The following is a 19,402-nucleotide window of genomic DNA, read 5'->3' on the forward strand; positions in this document are numbered from 1 at the left end:
TCCAGCATTGTCAAAGTCCAGCGTCACAGCCCCGGGGTCCGGTAACCCCCTCAATCCGCTCAATCCGACCCCTCCCTGCCTCCGGTTCTCAGTTTAACTACTTCCCTCCATCCCTGCGGCTGCCACCTCGCCCCGTCCTGCGTCCCCTGCCCTATTCGCCGGCTCACCAGTCTTCCCCCCATCATCAGCCTCTATTAGCGACTGCAACTCTATCACTAGTGCGCTCCACTCCCTAGCCGTCTCCATCGCCTTATCATTAGCTGCGCGCCTAGCTAACTGCAACCGGAGAGTGCTCTCAGATGAGGCCCATTGCAGAAAACACCTCCGCCACCTCAGGAAGTTGGGTCCCCCTCTAGATTTCCAGTGTAGGGTAAGTTCCCTTTTGGCCATTATGAACCCCAGATCATAAAATTTACTAGTGACCTTAGTGGCAGGAGTATGGGGAAACCAAAGTAGCAGGCATGCACCCGCATCTGCATCAATCTGCCGACCCGTGACCGCGTTCAGGCAAGCGAAAACATCCATCCAGTACGTGCCGAGCCCCGTGCATGACCAGAACATATGTGCAAAGTCAGCGTTCCCCGCAGCGCAGCGTGGACAGGTCAACTGCGCACCTCCAAAGATTCGATGGATCCTGGCCGGTGTCCAATATGCCCTATGGAGTGTATAATATTGAACCAGCTGGAACCGGACATTTCGGGTGCCCTTCCAGGCCCTACGTACTAGCTGGGGCCAAGTCGTCTCCGGTATCTGCCGTCCAAGGTCAGCCTCCCAGCGCTCCCGCAGCCCATCAAGGGGAGGGGGTTCAGCTAGCGCCATTCTCCTATAGAAGCATGTGATGGCCTTATGCGTGCCAGCCGCCATCACTACGTACTGGCAACCCAGTGATGTGGGCGGCTCCACCAACCCCATCTTCCAACGCCTCTGTATCCCGGCAACCAAAGCCGCATGCAACAGGAAGTCACCCCGCGGGAGCCCGAATGTCTCTTGTAGTGCACCGAACGGTAGCAAGGCACCGTCCCGATATAAGTCACCCAGCATGTGGATCCTAAGGTCCTCCCAACCTGCAAGCGCCGACCAATCTCCGCCGTGCGGGATGGCAGTACACATCCCAAGTGGTATCTCCGGTGCATAGGGCGTACGGCACCCCCCCCCCGTCTGTGGCAGCGCAGCCAGCACTTGCGAAGAGTACGCTCCTCAAGTGTCAGCTGCTCCAGCCGTAGTTCCTGTTGGAGCACAATAAAGGACAGAACATGGCGCTGCACAAGCCGACCCTGTGGGCCGTCTGGTCCTCTGAATTCTCGCGCCACCGCCTGCGTGAGCCATTGAAGTTGAGCAGACAAGTAATACCATTCGAAATCTGGTACGGCCATACCACCCTCATTCCGGGACCGGAGCAAAGTATTCAGGGCTACCCGTCGCCTGCCAGTGCCCCAAATAAAGCCGATCACCACGGACCTCAGAGTGCGGAAGAAAGAGGATGGGATCCACACCGGCAATGTCCGGAAAAAATAAAGGAATCTCGGTAGGACCACCATTTTTAACAAGGCTATCCGCCCCGCAACAGATAACGGGAGGACCTGCCAAAACCTCATACTACCTCTGACGCCCCTCATGGCCCTTCCCACATTCCCCTCGTACAGTAGCGAATGGGTGTGATATATATGAACTCCGAGATATTGCAGGCAATCCGGTTCCCAACGCAGGCCGTCTAGCACCGCCGGTTGAACACATCGAGCGGTTAAGGGGAATAGGCAGGTCTTGGACAAATTAACCCGAAGGCCCGATAGGTCCCCGAATTCTCGAAGCAAGGCACGTGCCCCCGTCACGGACGAATCTACATCCGCCAGGAACAGCAAGAGGTCGTCTGCATACAGGGAGATATAATGCATGTCGCCTCGGGATAGTACTCCGGCAAAGGACCGACCCTGTCGGGCCCGAGCCGCCAGTGGCTCGATTGCCAAAGCGAAAAGGAGCGGGGACAAGGAGCAACCCTGTCTAGTGCCCCGCCCGACCACGCATGCCGTCGATATGGAGCGGCCCGTCCGGACCCTAGCAGTGGCCGACTCATAGAGGAGCCTCGTCCAGCGGACAAATCCCTCACCCAGCCTGAACCGAAGGAGCACGCAGTACAAATAAGGCCATTCCACGCTGTCGAAGGCCTTTTCAATGTCCACCGACAGCGCCGCCGCCCCCGTTGGGCCCTCCCCTTCTACATCCATAATACGTATCAGGCGTCGTATGCACGTCGAGGTGTTCCTAGTGGGGATAAATCCCGATTGGTCTGGATGAACCAACGAGCACATATGAGCGGAGAGCCTCGTCGCTAATATCCTGCTCAACACCTTATAGTCTACTGTGAGCATCGACAACGGCCGATACGCCGTTCTAGCCGTAGGGACGCCGCCCTTTTTTAACAGCGGGATGACAATCGCCTCTCGCGCCGTCGTCGGTAGTGTACCCTGCTCCCAAGCCTCCCCATACACCTGGTGGAGGCGAGGTGCCAGCAAATCCACATACGCCGCGTAAAACTCCACAGGGAGACCATCCCCCCCCGGTGTCTTCTTCCTGGCCATATGTTTAATCGCCGCCCTAATCTCCCCTTGTGTAATAGCCGCCCCAAGCGAAGTGCCCTGTTCTAGTTCTAGCCGTGGCAGCTGGACCTCCTCAAGGAAGGCATCCAGCTCCGCAGGGCAAACCGTCATTCGACTCCGATAGAGTTCCGCATAATACTCCCGGAACTGGGTGTTAATCTCCAGTTGCGAATGGACCACGTCCCCGGTCGATGTAGCTAACGACAGAATCGGTGTACCCCTGGTATCAGGGATCGCCAGCCAGGCCAGCAGCGTGCCGACCCGATCTCGCTCCGCATGCGCCCGGACCATGTATTCCCTGTAGTCATGACAGCGGAGCCTCTCCACCTGGGCGGCCACCCGTTCCCGAGCCTCCAACACATCGTCCTTATTACTGCCCGCTGCGTGACTGTGCCTCTCCGCCAGACGCAGTGCAGTCTCCTCCCGCGTGATATCGGCTAACAGCGTCCGGCGAACCCCCGACGTGTACGAGAGGCACACGCCTCGCACCACCACCTTGAATGCGTCCCACTCAAGTGCCCGAGTGGACGCTGTCCCTGAGTTCTCAAGGAAATAGCGCTCAATGCGGTTCTGCAAGTCAGCGTGAAAGATTGGGTCCTCCTGCGTCAACGGATTCAGCCGCCACGAAGGAACCGGCTGTCGTTGCCTGGTCCAAATGACCGTAAGCAGGCAAGGGTTATGGGCCGATATGGTCCGCGCCAAGTACTCGCAATCATGCACGAGCTCCTGGGCCCCACTTGAGCAGAGGAACGTGTCAAGACGCACATGTAAATCATGCGGTACCGAGTAGAACGAATAATCCTTATCCGTGGGATGGCACGTCCGCCACGCGTCCTGCAGTCCCCAACGGTCCTGCCAGTCTCTCCGGACTGCAGCCACTCTACGCACCACCGATCGAGCCAGCGGTGGGTGAGAACGGTCCAACTCAACGTCTGTCACCGAGTTAAAATCCCCACCCATGTACACCGTACTCACGAGCACATGCGAAAGTCGACTCGACAAGACGGAAAAGAACGCTGCCTGATCAAAGTTGGGGGCATATACGCTACAGAACGCCACATCCCTGCCATCCAGTCTCCCCAACACTGCCACAAACCTCCCGTCCTGATCCACTCTAGTGATCAACGGTTGAAAGGGGACACCCGCCCTCACCCAAATGAGTACCCCCCTAGCATACGCAGAGTAAGTAGTATAGAAGAGTTGCCCTCTCCATCGCCGCTGCAGCGCTTGGCCCTCCGCCAGAGTTAAATGCGTCTCTTGCAAGAAAGCCACCTGGACCCCCCTCCGGACCAAATATGCATGTACTTTATACCTCTTCCTCATGGAGTTAAGCCCCCGCACATTCCAGGTAATGCACTTCAGCTCCAATCTAGCCGCCATCAATGGGCACATAGCGCAGTCCAAACCCCCACAGTCTCACCGGCACACTGACAATACCCAGCAACTCAACAGCCCCATAACATCCCCAACCAACGCCCCTCCCACCCACCCCCAGAACAGGCATCAAACAGTTGTCACCCATCCAAACCCCACCCCCGAATACGAGGGAAACTCTGGTAATTACCAGAGACTCACGAAGAGCGTGAGATCGAGGAGGTGTCCACTCACCAGCCCGCCGGACAGCCAAAACCCATCCCACCAGAGGTGCCGATCCCGGCCATTAATAGTCCTCCCCCACCCCACCCCCGGCAGCACCACCCCGCAACAACAATCAGGCCCGAGGCCCATCACCCTCCAGAAGACGCGGAGCACAGGTGCCCCTCTGGGCGCCCAGAGCACAGGGCCTCTGGAGCCCTCAGTATGTTCACCCCACTGGTCCCGCAGATCCCCTTACTGTCTGGTACTCAACGGCTCGCAGTTACTCATCCAGTAGGCCATCCGCCGTTTGCGGTGTGATCCGGAGCCGCTCCCCTATGTCCTTGTCCGAAGCCTCATCCGACCCCCCTGGTTCCGCCTCATCCGAATCCTGTCTCGAACCCGGGTCCGCCACCTGGGTCTGATGAACCACTCCAGAAATGTCCGACACCGCTTGCAGGGCATCTCTCCTTTCCTGTGCAGTTTGAGAAGCTGAAGGTGACCTCCTGCCCTGCTCTCTCCGTCGATTGCGCCTGCTCCTGCGCGGTCTCGGCCGGGTCTCTGCACTCTCTGTCCAAGTACCCGAGCCATCCTTGCCCGCTCTGTATCGCTCTAACCACTGCCAAGCGTCGTCCGGGGAATCACAGAACATCGCTACTCCGTCCACCAGCACCTTCAGGCGGGCAGGAAACAACAGAGAGTATTGAACCCCTTCATCTCGGAGGGCTCTCTTGACAGTGATAAAGGAATAGCGGCTACGTTGGACCTCCTGGGAGTAATCTGGGAAGATCGATACAGAGGCGTTGTCCACCTTGTAGGGGCCAGCTAGTCTGGCCTGTCGCAATATAAGGTCCCGGTCCCGGAAGTGGAGCAGCCGGGCTATCACTGGCCTCGGGGGTCGGCCCGGGGCAAGGGGACGCGCCGGGACCCTATGAGGTCTCTCCAAAGTGTAGAAGGGCGTCAAGCCTTCAGTGACCACCACGTCCCGCAGCCAGTTCTCCAGGTACGCAACCATATCATCCCCCGCGATATTTTCGGGCAATCCCACCACACGGATGTTGTTGCGTCTGTTGCGCCCTTCTGCGTCGGCCGCCCTCCATTCCAACAGTTGCACCCTACGAGTTAGGTCCTCCAGGGCAACGTCCGACGCCTTCTGAGCCGGTTCCAGCGGTTCTATCGCCAGTTCTGTGGCTTTGACCCGGTCCGCAAGCTTTCCATGGTCCGCCTTCAGAAGGCCAAGGCTCGTGGATACCTGGGCGATGTCCTGGCGCAGCGCCTCCCTCGTGTCCCCAATAGCCTGGAGAATCTGGTCCAGCTGTTGCTGCTGTAATCCCACCGTCCGATCACCCGCAGCCTGCTGCTGATCCAGGGGGTCCGACGAATCCTCCGCCTGGTCCGGCTGCGCGGCAACCACTCCCTTCCGTGGCTTTCCCATGGCGGCGAACTGGTGATCACGGCGCCACCAACCCCGCAGAGTCACCCAACCTGGGTCCGCAGCAAGGCCAAATGTGGTAGTCCGCCAAAAAGCCTATCGGGTCAGCAGGACCCAGCACAGGGACGAAAAAAGAAGGAAGGGAGGGCAACCAGCCGGCACAGCCAGGACCCGGCCCCACGATCTCCAAAGTGGTGCACTGCGCCCCAGGCCCCCAGCGCCAACAGCATAGGCCGCCAGGGATCCCGCACTGCGCCCAAATCATCCCCGCCGGTCGCCTGCTGCTCAAGGTCCGCGAAGGGGGTAGAGCAGGCCCAGGCCCTCCTCGGCACCAGCCAGTCATCCCAGGGAGTTCGCAGGGACAGGTTCACCAGCACCGCCGGTCGTCGCCGGACACAAGGGGGCTCCTACCGGTGATCCCAGGGCCCCCCCAACGATTGTGGCCACTAGTCCCGGCAAGCACTACCAACGTCCAACAGTTCCGCTCCCAAATCAGTGCCCCCGGGCACTAGGCCGGCGGCGCTCCACTCACGCAGCCACCAGAGCAAGGCGCCAGTCGGCTGCCACACCGTCCTCCGACGTCGGGCACCTCCGCCTCCAGCAGCCGCTTCTAACCTTCTGCAGCGCCGGTGTCCAGACGTCCGCACCGCCGATGCCTGGAGTGTCAGGTCCGGTCTGCAGGGCCACAGGGCGTCGCTGTCCTTTCTCAGGATTCAGGCGCCCGTCCGCGCCGCCCGCCAGCCTCCCACTTCCGAGAAGCTCCGGCGGCCCTCAGAAATCCAGGCCGGGGATCGGCCGTCACGCACAGGCCCAGGCAAGATGGCCGGCTGGCGCACTCGCGGAGCCCGCCGAGGGGCGCGATTCTCCGCTGCTGCGGGACCCAGCGCAGTCCCTCTCGGCGCTAGGGCAACCCGCGGCTCTCAGCTGTCGAGCCCAGGTGGTGGCGGCGCCGGCGGGGGTCTGCAATCAGGATAATCCCCGAGATCGGCCTGGAGCTCAGGGCTCAGGCATCCATGCTCGGCGGCTCCGTGGCCACGCCCCCCTTCTAGTGCATCACCATGGTGAATATTTGACATCAGAATAAAATCTATTGTCGTAAATGACCCCCTTCCATGAAATGTTGGTTGGAAGTCGGTCATGGGCACAGTTAGTTCGTTAAAAAAAAAAAAGTCCCATTCATGTAGCAAGTTGTTCATACGGTTTCCAACCGGTGTGTGCTCAAAGTGGGTGGTATAGTCACCATTAAGGCCTCTTATGTCACATACCCTTGTTCCACTATATGGGCATAAATGACAGTTAAAGTCTCCTAAAATTACTATACGTCTTTCAGATCTATCCCCTCCCGTTCCCTTCTTCAGAAGTTTTAACAAGTGATCTGAAAATTCAGGTTGGTCATCCCTCGCTATATTATTATATAGATTAATTATAAGGGAGCTGGCGGCCTCTTTCCCTGTCACTATAAAAGCCTGCAAGGAATGTCCAATTTTGTTATTATTAAGGCTAGCTGGAGGCAGTTCTATTCTCTCTAGTAAGATATTGGCCCTATTTGAGGCATATAAGCAGAGTCCACCTGAACATCTACCTTTATTTGACTGGATAGCTGGAGTAAAGTTAGTACTGAAACCATCTAAATTAGTAGGTTCCAGATCCCAGCATTCCTGCAAGGCTATTATATCAAATTTATTTATTAATTTCAGGAAGGTTGGATCGTTCGCTTTTTTTGAAAGTCCAGCAATGTTCCAGGTTAGTATAGACATGTTTTGATTTGTGATGTCGCTATTTGTCAGAATATTTGTCTGAATTGGTCCTAGCTCTATGTTCGGAGGTATACCTAACATCCCTTCAGATGGTATGCCCACACGCCATGGTGTGAGTTTGTCTTGAGAACCTTCTGAGATGGACTCCTCGATGCTCCTGGGGCTAAAGATAATGTTTTAAGTTTTACCTTCATTAGCATCAGTTCTTATTACATGTGCACTAGGGGGTATTTGTTGTATATATGAGGTATTTTTGAATGCCCCTATTTCTTTGCTGTTTACCTCTGTTTTCCATTTGTCCAATGGGACAAATAATTCATGACCTTGACTTTGTAATAACCCACGGGTTACAGGTGGCAGAAGATATATTAGTTCATACTTTGGGGATAATTGGGTATGTGATGGTCAATCCACCATTTCTAGAGCTGAAAAACGATTACTGGTTGGAATCCCTCTCCAACCCTCCATATATGATTGCTCTCTCCTGGGGTTCCAGGAGTAGGGTTCCCATTCCCTTCTCCTACTGCGTGTGTCTATTTGGGACCAATTCCACTCAGGAGATTGATTCCAGCTAAAGGGGGGGTCTTGATCGTAGTTAAACATTGGAGGATAAAAAAAGGACAGGCGATTGGCGTCTATACCTCCCTTTTTTTCCAAAGCTGACCAAGAACATATGTATCTAACCGTGCTTGGGTCATAGAAATTAATGATGACGCAGTCCCCCTGGGTTTTCTTCCTTGTGTCCCCGATCCAGGAGACCCTGCGTACCATAGAAAATCTACTGTTGCAATTAGGGGGAAGAGGTCTATTTATACTGAGCCATTGCTTCACTTTGTTCGTTAGGGACCAGTTAGATTCTCTCGAGTTTTCCAGGAGTTCTGGAACCCCCGTGAGAATCACGGTAAAGGGGCTTGCCTCTGGGGGAAGATGAATGGGCCTCTTGGGTCTTACTAACTTTTTGGTGGTATCACCTCCCTGTTGTATATCTGGGGTCTTGGATGGTAAAGACTTTGGTTTGGATTTGTTTAGATCGATGGGTGGTCCCATCTTCCCCTGTGTTTGCTGTGTCATGCCCTTGGGCTCTTTTACATTTACTTGTAAATTAATAGGATTTAAGGAATTTTTAGGTAATGATAATGGAGCTATAGTTTTCTGTACAACGTTATCCTTGTTGACATTTGTATTCAAGGGGCCTGATATGATTTGTGTGGTAGAACTATTTGAAAAATTTGAGTGATGATTTGAGTCATTAATGAGCTTAGCTATTTGTTTCTCAATGCTCATTAATGTTCGTTCAATTGGGAGTAGATGTGTCTTTATTAGATCCTCAAAGATGGCCAGCAGTTGCATATTTGGAGCAGAAGTGTTTTTTAGGCTGGCAGCCTCCCCCTCTCAGCATCATCCGTTGGTAGAGATGCTGTGGAAAGATCATCTGTATCTGCAGGTAAGGAGTTTGCGACGTTGTTTCTTGGGGACGCTTGGGGGGATTTTCTAGATTTATTTTGGTTTAAGGGGCGATGCCGTTTGTGAAATTCCTTTGGCCTGACACCATTTTGTTTAGGGATGGCTCCCTCCCTTGTCCCCTTGTCAGGTGTGTTCGAAGGGTCTAATAAGGTTTGAGGCACAAGTTGGGTAGGGCTTATCAACATGATCGGTGATTTCTCCAAGTCTTCCTGGGTATCAGCGTCCAATGAGAGACGTGTGGCAGAAAGGTCGACGTTACTCGGGATAGTATGAATATCTGCACGGGCTTCATGTAATAGTGGGGCGCTTACACCCGTCTGAATGGGGGTTGTAGCTAGGGCCAATAGGCCCATAGAAGACCTACGTGCAGCGGCGAGGTCCTGTGAGACACGTCTTTCTAGAAGTGTAATCCCCTGATTGATCGCATCATTTGCTCTGATGATGAATTGGTCTATGGGGCCGGTAGTCTGGCCCAACCCCTGAGCCGTCTTGCTCCTGCTACCCCTTGTGGACATATTTTGACTATAAGGAGGACAAAGTATAGACTTATCTGATGATTGTGGATGGAACACAGAGGGGTGCCAGGTTCAGATGTTAGAAATTGGGCCCAGTCCAGTCTTGCTCGGTCATGAACGGGCTTAAACGGGCCCGCCCTTGGCCCGGGCTTCGCCCCGGGCTGCGACCCGCGCGCGTCCCGCGATGCGCGTTAACAGTCCTGCATATATTTACGGAGGAGGCGTGGCACTGGGAGGGGGCGCGGCTCGGCCGGGAAGAGGAAACCAGCTGTTGGTGTTTGCAGGAATGCTGGTCCTCGCAGTACCGGTCGCCGCACCTCGCGCCTCCTCTGCGGCCACGAAGATGTATTTCTTTACTCCCCACAAGGGTCCAACGGAAGGCAGGGACCTGGAAAAGCTACTCCTGTAGCAAAGGCAGTGTCAGGCTTTCAAAACCTCTAGCGAGCGGCCCCCGCGAAGCGGGGGCCGCGAGAGGTAAATAGCAAACAGGGAGGAGGCGTGGCACTGGGAGGGGGCGCGGCTCGGCCGGGAAGAGGAACCAGCTGTTGGTGTTTGCAGGAATGCTGGTCCTCGCAGTCCCGGTCGCCGCGCCTCGCGCCTCCTCTGCGGCCACGAAGATGTATTTCTTTACTCCCCACAAGGGTCCAACGGAAGGCAGGGACCTGGAAAAGCTACTCCTGTAGCAAAGGCAGTATCAGGCTTTCAAAACCTCTAGCGAGCGGCACCCCAAAAATTCTTTTCACTACCAAAGTATCAATCTGATTATTTCTGGGCCCCAAACATAACTTATTAGAATTCAATGGTCCTCTAATGGATCTTTTATGTGAGCTAACAGGGACTTGGATATTCAGAGAACATAAGGCAATTACTTATGAGGGCCTAGAATAAGGAATGCCCAAAACATGCAATTTCCCATCAACCATTTCGGTTTCTATGCCAATAAATGTAAACCATAAATCATGAGGTTCACTCCAAGAATGACTCAAATACGATAAGATTTGTTCATGTAAATCATTTATCTAAAGCCTCAATTTGAATGGTCAGGAAACATGAAATCGCCTTTTGCAATCAGATTTAATAACAATCTATTAGTAAGTTAGCCACATTCAGACTTAAAAAAGGATAACATTTAATGATTTCCTAGTAGGGAAAATGAGAGCGAGAGAGAGAAGAGAGAGAGAAAATCGATATTTAGCATTTAGATTATACAAACTAAATAATGTAGAGTCGTAGTTTAAGATGCCACAGGAAAAATTCAGTAAACCCTTCAGCGAAAAGGTTAGCTCCTACACACTTTCCCAGCCGGTTAGTGCAGGTTTGAGTCAGTTCAGGAAAGTTAGGTTCAAATGGATTGGCATTTAGAGAAATCAGAGTTCAGTCCAACGGCATGGCCAGGCAGGGAAATAGTAAATGACAGCCAGCCCGAATCCTCCTCCACGGGGACAATTATACTTCCAAAGTTTAGTTTACGCCTATAAAGTTTCCCCTTGCTCACTCCATATGATTTCCATTGGTCATCCACAGTGGGCTCTTCATGGTGTGATCAATAGCTCACTGAAAAATCCGGAACCATTAAGTAATCCTTTTGCAAATTCATCAAATTCAATTATTTTATATTTCCATCCTTTCCTCTGGAATAAGAGGATTCATTTTGTTTACTGTCTGTCTGTTACCAGACGCTCTCTCCGGGTTTGCAATTGTATTGATACATTTCTATCAAAAGTGTCGCTGAATCAAGAGAGAGTCCTTTTTTTGCGTCCATAAGAAAGAAACTTCATGAAAAGTTCTCACAGCGTCTAAAATGATTACTTCAGTTAGATTCATCATTTGAAAGAGTTAAAGGAAGCATTGAGGCCTACATAAAAACGTACTGAATCATTATCACATTATGATTAATATAAAATACACATTAATTTGAATAATTAAGTTTTCCTAATTAATTTACGTATTATTCTTCCTTTAAAAGGTACATATCAATATTAGGTATTGCTAAAAAGTTTTCGCATGTTATTCATTTTTGAACAAATTAATATGCGTGTCACTCTTGGTATCACACATGCTAAAGTAAGACTGCAAAACTTCATGTTATCAAGCATTCATATACTTAGCATTCTAACCATTTTCGAGTGTTCATTATATAAGCATTTATTTCATTTATCACATGTAGAAGTCATCAAAAACACATTTTCTAGGTTAACTTATGTTTAGATTCTCAAACTTGTAATTGTACATTGCATAAGCAAATAACATTTTCTCTCTCTTTAATTATGTTTTTCACACTTCCATGTTTCAAAACCTTTCTGAATGCTTTTACGATACAAAAGAAATTCTCATGTTTTTCATTATCAATAATTTAACAAGTTCTTATAAAAAATGATTGTCGTAATTCTCATTTGATGGTGATAATTGATAGAGGCATTACACTTTTATGCCCCATCAGCCTTAACTCTCAATCTATACTCTTCTCTACTTGCCTAACTTTTAAAACAAAGACATTATTCCAACTAACAAGGGACCTTCTTCCACCCGCAACACAAAAGCGAGAAGGAACGAAATCCACAGCATACTACTATTTCTAAAGCAAGAGCTTCCAGTGAAATACATTTCAGGCCTACAAGATTCAGCAAACATAAGAGAAATTGGGCTTGAGCTGTGCAGAATTGCATACAAAATAAGGCACATTCTATTGATATTCCTACCTATATATAAAATGACACAATTAAGAAACACATTTAATAATGAATGGTCGTCAGCTGCACGTCACACATTTTTCAAGTTAGTGTTACATTAATTCTTCATGTTTTCTATGTAACTGCCTAAATAAATCACTTTTAACGTTATTACGGTTCAAAGTCCTAACACCTTATGTTAACATGACAAAGGATTATATGCAGATGCACTCTACACGTTTAATTACACTGCTAACCATACAAATGAATATTAATTTTGCGCTAAATCAAACACATGGGACAAATTGCATATAGAGATTCAAAATTCAAAACAGAAACAGCTCCCATGCAGACTCACATAATTTGAAATTAATTATATTTAGACGTATTGAAAATTACAAAGGACTTGATTCACAAACATTTCCTTATTGCCCTACCATTTCACATTAGCGTTCCCTGGATTTTTTATTTTTTAAATATACATATTATTTTAATCCTGGTAGTAGAATTTCTTTTTTCTTTGCAGGATGGACTAATGTAGACTTGTGGCGCTGCTCTACGTCAATTCTCTGTAAATGAGGCACTAATTAGCTGATTTATGGGAGACTTGCTCTGCTGATGCTCCGGCGACTCAATCCTCTCAACCACATCTATGAGTGCCTGAAAGCCACTTTGTGTGGCTTTGCATCACCTCATAGATATTAAGTAAGGCAAGGCAGTGTAAGTCGCTGTACTGCCTCACTCTGCGCCAGGCCACCATTCCATGGGCATTAAACACCAATGGATTTTGACGCTGCCCCAGATTTCCTTAATCACGTAAATCTGGGGCAGCGCCAAAACCTTACACCTCCCCAGAGCAGGTGTAACGAGGAGAAATATTTTAATTTCTCCTGCAGCACACATTGAAAAAGGAAAACACCTCTCAGGATTGTTTTTGTGCAGGAAGGTACCTCTTCATTTACGAAAACAATCCTGCATAAAATGCAGACACCCTTGCACCATGGTGAAAGGGTGTCTGCCTTGGTGCTAGGCAGCAAATTGTGCACCAGCACAGGGCGAAATGATAGGAATGTCCTTTATTTCATTAATGCGATCCATTCCTGCCTTTTCACATTGGCCTAGCAGCGCAGCAAGAAGACTTGCGTCTCTCCCCTATACTAGTTCCCCATAAATGAGGCCCTAAGGGTGCAATTTACAAAGCTTTTCTATAAGTAATTGTGGCTTGCTTCTCTCTTGAAGTGAGTTACAATCCAGACCACAAAGTAGTTCTGTCTTAATTCCAATAGGCTCAGTAATGGAAAAAAGCTTAATGAATCAAAAATGAATTTCTTCCGTTAGTAAATTTTGATGAATCAAGCTCTGCATGTTTTCTGCAAAGTATATCTTGTACAGAATCATGTCAATCGTTAAAAATACGAAGAAGATAAATTGTCATGAAACTCAAGAGAGCTATGGAGACGTACAGAAATAAAAAAGACCTGAAAACTATGTGAATTCGGTGATGTAGACCTCACATCAGAATCCAATACTCCAGATAAAACGTCCCTAATAACGTGTACTCTGGGTCTCTTTTCTGCTATGTATTTCTTCCCTTTTCATTCCAATATCTACATAGCACAACTCAGTACCTTGCCACCTGGTCAAGACACTTCTGCATTGTAGAACAGGATGGCACTGATGCACCTCTTCCGCCTCGTAGCCTAAGCAATCTCTACTACTTTGAAACTGTTCCTTTGTGGCTTCTAAATTCCTTTAGACTATACCTCATTGAATCCTTAGTATCCATCTGCCAAACCTGAAACCACCCACGTAGGGTTTGTTTATTTTTGACGTCATCACAGATGTATGTCTTCCCTTCAGATTTGATTTTCAAACTGTTTTTGTTTTTCCATAATGACCTTCTATCATCAGCATTTATTACCATGATGTGCTCAGTGAGTTTATAGCTCAGTTTAAGTCGCACAACTTTATTTAACTTGCTTAGGAGTCAGGATGCAAAATCATTTACTAAACTGTTAGAGTAGCATCTTCAACAATGACAAACTTTTATAAAACTTTTATGGTTGTCAAGCATCTCATCACACTTCTGGCATTGTGCTGCATAGGAACCTGTTTTGAGTTTCCTTCTTTTATATGTGACTTTAAAATTACTCTAGGGCTGAAATCAAAATTATTTTCTTGTAGATGCCAACTTCCACTTCACTTTTTTACTTAATTGGAGATTTCTGATTTTAACGGTATTCACAAAATTGTCAAGATTTCTCAAAGAATTAGATTAAAATTGTAGGGGTCAAAGCTTAACCCACCTTCTCCCTCCTTACTGCTTAGATTATTCATTGAATAGACAATCCACAGAAATAAATGAGTTGTAATGTGTATTTAGGAAGTCAGTTTGAATGGGTTGGAAGAAAGACATTGCCAAATATTGACAGATGTACCATCAGCACCCCTCTAGGTTCCCCCAACTCAGTTAGAGATTAGATAATCAGTTTTCTTGGTGGCAAAGGCATTGCCGACACTAATGCCAAAAAACCTATTCAGAAGGGCCAAAACACATGAGAAAGGTATCAGAATGGCAGTCCTGCTTAAGATGGCCCTCCAATGCCATTCCCCCTTGTGCCCAATTATTCTGGGGAAACCAAGTTAAGTATGATAGTGTGTCTGAGATCAAAGAACCATAGATGTTTTACCCACTGGGTGAGGTCCAACATACAGTGTACATTAGATATCTTTTTTTTCACAAACAGACCCTTTGTTTTGCAGTCTTTCTTCAGGTAAAGTACTAATATCAAGAAACAAAACAGGTGTGTGGAGGGTCTAGGGGAATATTTTATGACCTGTCTGCTCACTCCCCTGTATCAATATGCAAAACACACAAGAGCAGACCAGGTCAGGAAATGGTGTGTAACTACCACAGCTACTGTGAAACAGAATAGGTGGATGCGTTGAACAAGTTGTTGAAAACAGCGACTGTTAATAACAGAAGGCTACAACAATTTCCATCAGACCCCCCTCATGGTGGAGTTTTACATCACGTGGAAATTGCTGATCATACCATACCGAATCCGACCGTAAAGTGCCGGTACGGACAAGATGTCAAGAGTCTCCTAATAACGTACATCCTAGAGTGGTATGAATTCTAAAAAATGCAGTGCTTATATGGTGATAGTGAATAAAAATGGCTACTCAGACCCCAGGCAGAGTTTGGACAGGAGGCTAAGTGTCAATGGTTAAAAACACGCCAGGTACTAGAGTTAACCTATGGCGCTGTGCAGTACGGTCGACATGTTTCAGCCTGATGGGCATTTAGCCCGGCTTTCTTCAGGACCTTGGATTAAATTAGCTACTGCAGGCACATGCGATATATTGCATAACAAGTAACAAGATTGTACTACTAGAGAGTTACATCTATATCATGAACTTAGATACTTAAGTGTCCACTGAGAGGGAAGATATGCGTCTTCTTCCCAGCTTTGTGTGGGTGATGACCTCACCTCACCCGGCGACCGCTCGGGAGTGCGAGGCCCCGCTCTGTCCGTCGGTGCCCTGAATCCGGTAACGAGCGGAAGTGGAGGTTTCACAGTAGCTGTGGTAGTTACACACCATTTCCTGACCTGGTCTGCTCTTGTGTGTTTTGCAAAGTACTAATATGTCAGCCATGCCCGTCTGCCACGGTGGAACAGCCTTAGGGGCCAATTACGATGATGCCCACCACCGTCATGGTAAACGGGACCGCCTGCCAGAGGTGCAGCAGTCTCGCTGTACCCATTAGGATGTGGCTGCCACCCTGGCGGTGGCATCCTGCATATTTAACATTGTGGCAGGCGGTGCTTTGTGCAGCACCTGCCACAATGCCAAATATGCATGTTGTGCATTGAACTGCAGAACGTGACAGGCACCACGCGATGCCTGCCACCTTATGCATACCAATGTAGAGGTGTACCATAGGTACCCCCCAAATGCAGCCCCCCACCCACGGGGCCGTACGGGCCACAACAGTGAATTCCCGCATGCCTTTCCTTGGCAGAGTCTCCGCCATGGAAACGCATCCAACCGCAGCCATAGTAATATGGATGGCGGTACCTGTAAGGCACCGCCACCATATTGTGTCCTTTTTCTGCCCGGTCAGCAATCCAAGGTGGTGGACGGTCTATCCGTCCATCACGGTGTCCCGCCAAACTAATTTGGCAGGACACTGGGGACCAGGGACATTTGGCAGGCGGATCACCACCGCCTGCCATCACGGCCTGGCGGTGGCGATCCGCCCAATATGCTAATAGGCCGCTTAGTGTTTTATTACTCTGAAGCAGCTCCTCCCCTAGAGGGTGGGTCTGCCTTCGGGATACAAGACTACAAGCTCTACAGTGATTTATAAACTTGGCTTTAAATGAGACTATTTCATTGTATTCTCTACCTGGAAAACATATTTCAAAATTTAGAAACTAATCTAATTCTTCTCTCCTGCCATCTTGGAACCACATGTACACATGGAGATTGTAGGGATACATTTACAAGTGTTTCCAGTGTTGGACTGGCCATGCAAAATGTATGTGGGAAACACAAAGAGGTGTGACAAAGCAAGTGTTCCCATCTCTAGTTAAATATGTACAATTGAATAAAAATCCTGTATGCCAGCAGGTTTTTTTATGGTAATAAGTGTAATCTGTGGTCAGAAAATTCACAGTTCCAGATTCTGTTAATCAAGATTATGGTATTCCAATCTTAAATTCTGCCTTTTATGCAGCTGAAATTCACTTCAATGCTCACATTAGTTATACATTGGTCCATTAATTTGCAAAATATTAACATTTGTGCAGTGTTTTGCAACAGAATAAGGAATGTATATCTTTATAAAGGATCATGGTACTTCTTAGATGAGAATATATTAATATAATTTCTAAGTCAGATTTTACTGAGCTGGTTTTTAAAGAAATTAAATAAATATTAACATTTTTTTTATTTTCAGAGGGATCTTCGCTGACATACTTGGTTGATACAACTGGGTCTATGGGTGACGATTTACAGCAGCTTAAGGTGGTCAATAGCTGGCTTCTGGGCAGAATAATAAGAAAATTCCCTTGTGGTGTACGCACATACACTATGGTGGAGTTTAATGACCCAGGTAAGTTAGGCTTGTGTTTTTTAAATTGATAACACTGCTTTTAATGTAATTCATGTTGTATATATATATATATAAATTTATATATAGTATCTCATGGAACATTAGTCCACTCTTTTCAATGAGTTAGACCACACATCGTTTTGTTCTTTAGGTGGTGACTGCCTACTATTGGAGTAATTGCAACAGTGGTGCAACGGCCCAAGTCATATAATTGTCATTTGTTGTTGTTAAATGATTTACATTATGCTGCACAAATTGAAGTCGGTGTGACTATATGTGCACCTTTATGTCTGCATTTGGGTGTCAGTAAAAGTGCCTATCACTGCCAAAAGTGGACTATATATAATATATTGTCGGTATTTGTGGTTACATGTGAGATGACGGTAACATAATAATGGCACAATAAAGGAATATTCTTAGCGTTCCAATGGACATGTGGGTGACCCTGACATAAAAATATCCTATAAGTAACATATGGTGGGCCTTCGGGAGATTTGCTGATTAACCCTACCCTAGCAATCTTTACGGGCATTATTGCTGTCATTCCTGCATTTTAACAAACCTCCAGATTGATGATTTAAAATAAATCACTGAAATATAACACTATATTTATAGCTGGTATTTAAGTTATGATTCATGCTGAGTTTGGGGGACTACATGCAGATTTTGGCATCCTGATAACATAAGTTGCTTGCTGCTGATCCAGCGTTTCAGGAACTAACAAATGTTATCATCTGGACTCAAATGTAATACCCTACAGTCCCTTTCACGCTGGGTGAGTTTAAATAATAATAATAATAATAAAAACATTTATAAAGCACATGGTTACACTATAACAGTGTGTCCCCGCGCTGTGAATGCAGTCCACAGGAGTAAGCCAATAAAAGAACTAATGAGGGGGGACATAAAAGCAACAATCCAAGGTAGTTAGACCTTCGGAAAGAGGTGAGTTTTAAGAGTTCGACGGAACCTTACTTCAGACGGCTCCATACGAAGTTCCACTGGAAGTTCACTCCAACGTTTACAGGCAAGGTATCTGAAGGAGCGTCCTCCCATACGTGCTTTATAGATGCAAGGTACCACAAACTGCATACTGCCAAGCGATCTGAGGTTACGCTTAGGGTGATGAATTACCAGGAGTTTTTGAAGGTAAGCAGGGCCTTTTCCTTGTGCAATGCTATGAGCCATGCACAGCACCTTAAATAGAATGCACTCATGTATAGGGAGCCAGTGAAGAGTTGTCAAGGCGCGCCTTCCTGCTGTCCTTCTCGGTATATTCAGGATAAGTCGTGCCGCTGCATTTTGGACACGCTGAAGCTGTTGGACCATTTTCACATTCAAACCCACAAGCAAGGAATTCCCATAGTCCAAGTGGGGAGTGACTAGGGCGTGCACCAGCGTTTTCCTTGTATTGATAGGAAGAAGATCCAAGACTTTCCGTATGGTTTTCAGGATGCCATAGCATTTACCTGCCAATCTACCAATGTGCTGCTCAAAAGAGAGATTGGAGTCTAATAAGACACCCAAGTTCTTCACAAAGGTTGAGGGAGTAGGTATCGAACCGAGTTCAGGGGGCCACCATGCTGGCGACCAGATCGAAGGAGCTCTTCAAGCAATTGTCATTCATCCATTTAGCTAGTGCCGAGAGACAGGAGGAGAAGTTGGCGGCAGCCTCTGTCTGGTCTTGGGAGAGGGTGATCACCAATTGCGTGTCATCAGCGTATGACACTATCTCCACCCCGTAAGATTCCACAATACACGCCAGGGGCTCCATATAAAGGTTAACAACGTAGGGCTCAAACTTGAGCCCTGCGGCACCCCTGCCTTAACCATCTAGGTGTAGATTTATATGGGGGACAATGAACTTGGAAACTTCTGTCCTTCAAAAATGAGCATAGCCACTTCAGAGCCGCTCCTCCCACTCCGATGTTAGTGAGACGCGTCAGTAGCTTAGTGTGCGACACGGTGTCAAAGGCCGCACTCAGGTCTAATAATATCAAAGCCGCTGTCTGACCCTCGTCCACTTTTTGCCGGAGAATTTCTGTTGAAAAAAGGAGGGCAGTTTCAGTTGAGTGTCTAGCCCTGAAACCGGATTGAGAAGGATGGAGACAACAACCATCCTCCAGAAATTTCATAAGTTGGATATTGGCTGTTTTCTCCACTACCTTCATACAGAATGGTAGGAGCGAGATGGGACGGAGATTCTCAAGTTGAGATATGGGCAGGTTAGCTTTCTTTTTCAAGGGAATGACCTGGGCCCTTTTCCAATTGTCA

At 48.2% G+C, this 19,402-nt stretch overlaps 1 protein-coding gene across 1 annotated transcript in view; it reads left to right on the top strand.

Moving 5' to 3' along the window:
• LOC144786128 (uromodulin-like) overlaps window positions 1-19,402 on the top strand; it is a 649,354-nt gene that overhangs the window by 90,819 nt on the left and 539,133 nt on the right. The window contains exon 5 of the mRNA XM_078665094.1: window positions 16,973-17,128. Coding sequence (XP_078521220.1) covers window positions 16,973-17,128 — 156 coding nt within the window. The remainder of the gene's footprint in view (window positions 1-16,972; window positions 17,129-19,402) is intronic.

This window comes from Lissotriton helveticus, chromosome 10 (assembly GCF_964261635.1).
Source record: "Lissotriton helveticus chromosome 10, aLisHel1.1, whole genome shotgun sequence".
Classification (NCBI taxonomy): domain Eukaryota; kingdom Metazoa; phylum Chordata; class Amphibia; order Caudata; family Salamandridae; genus Lissotriton; species Lissotriton helveticus.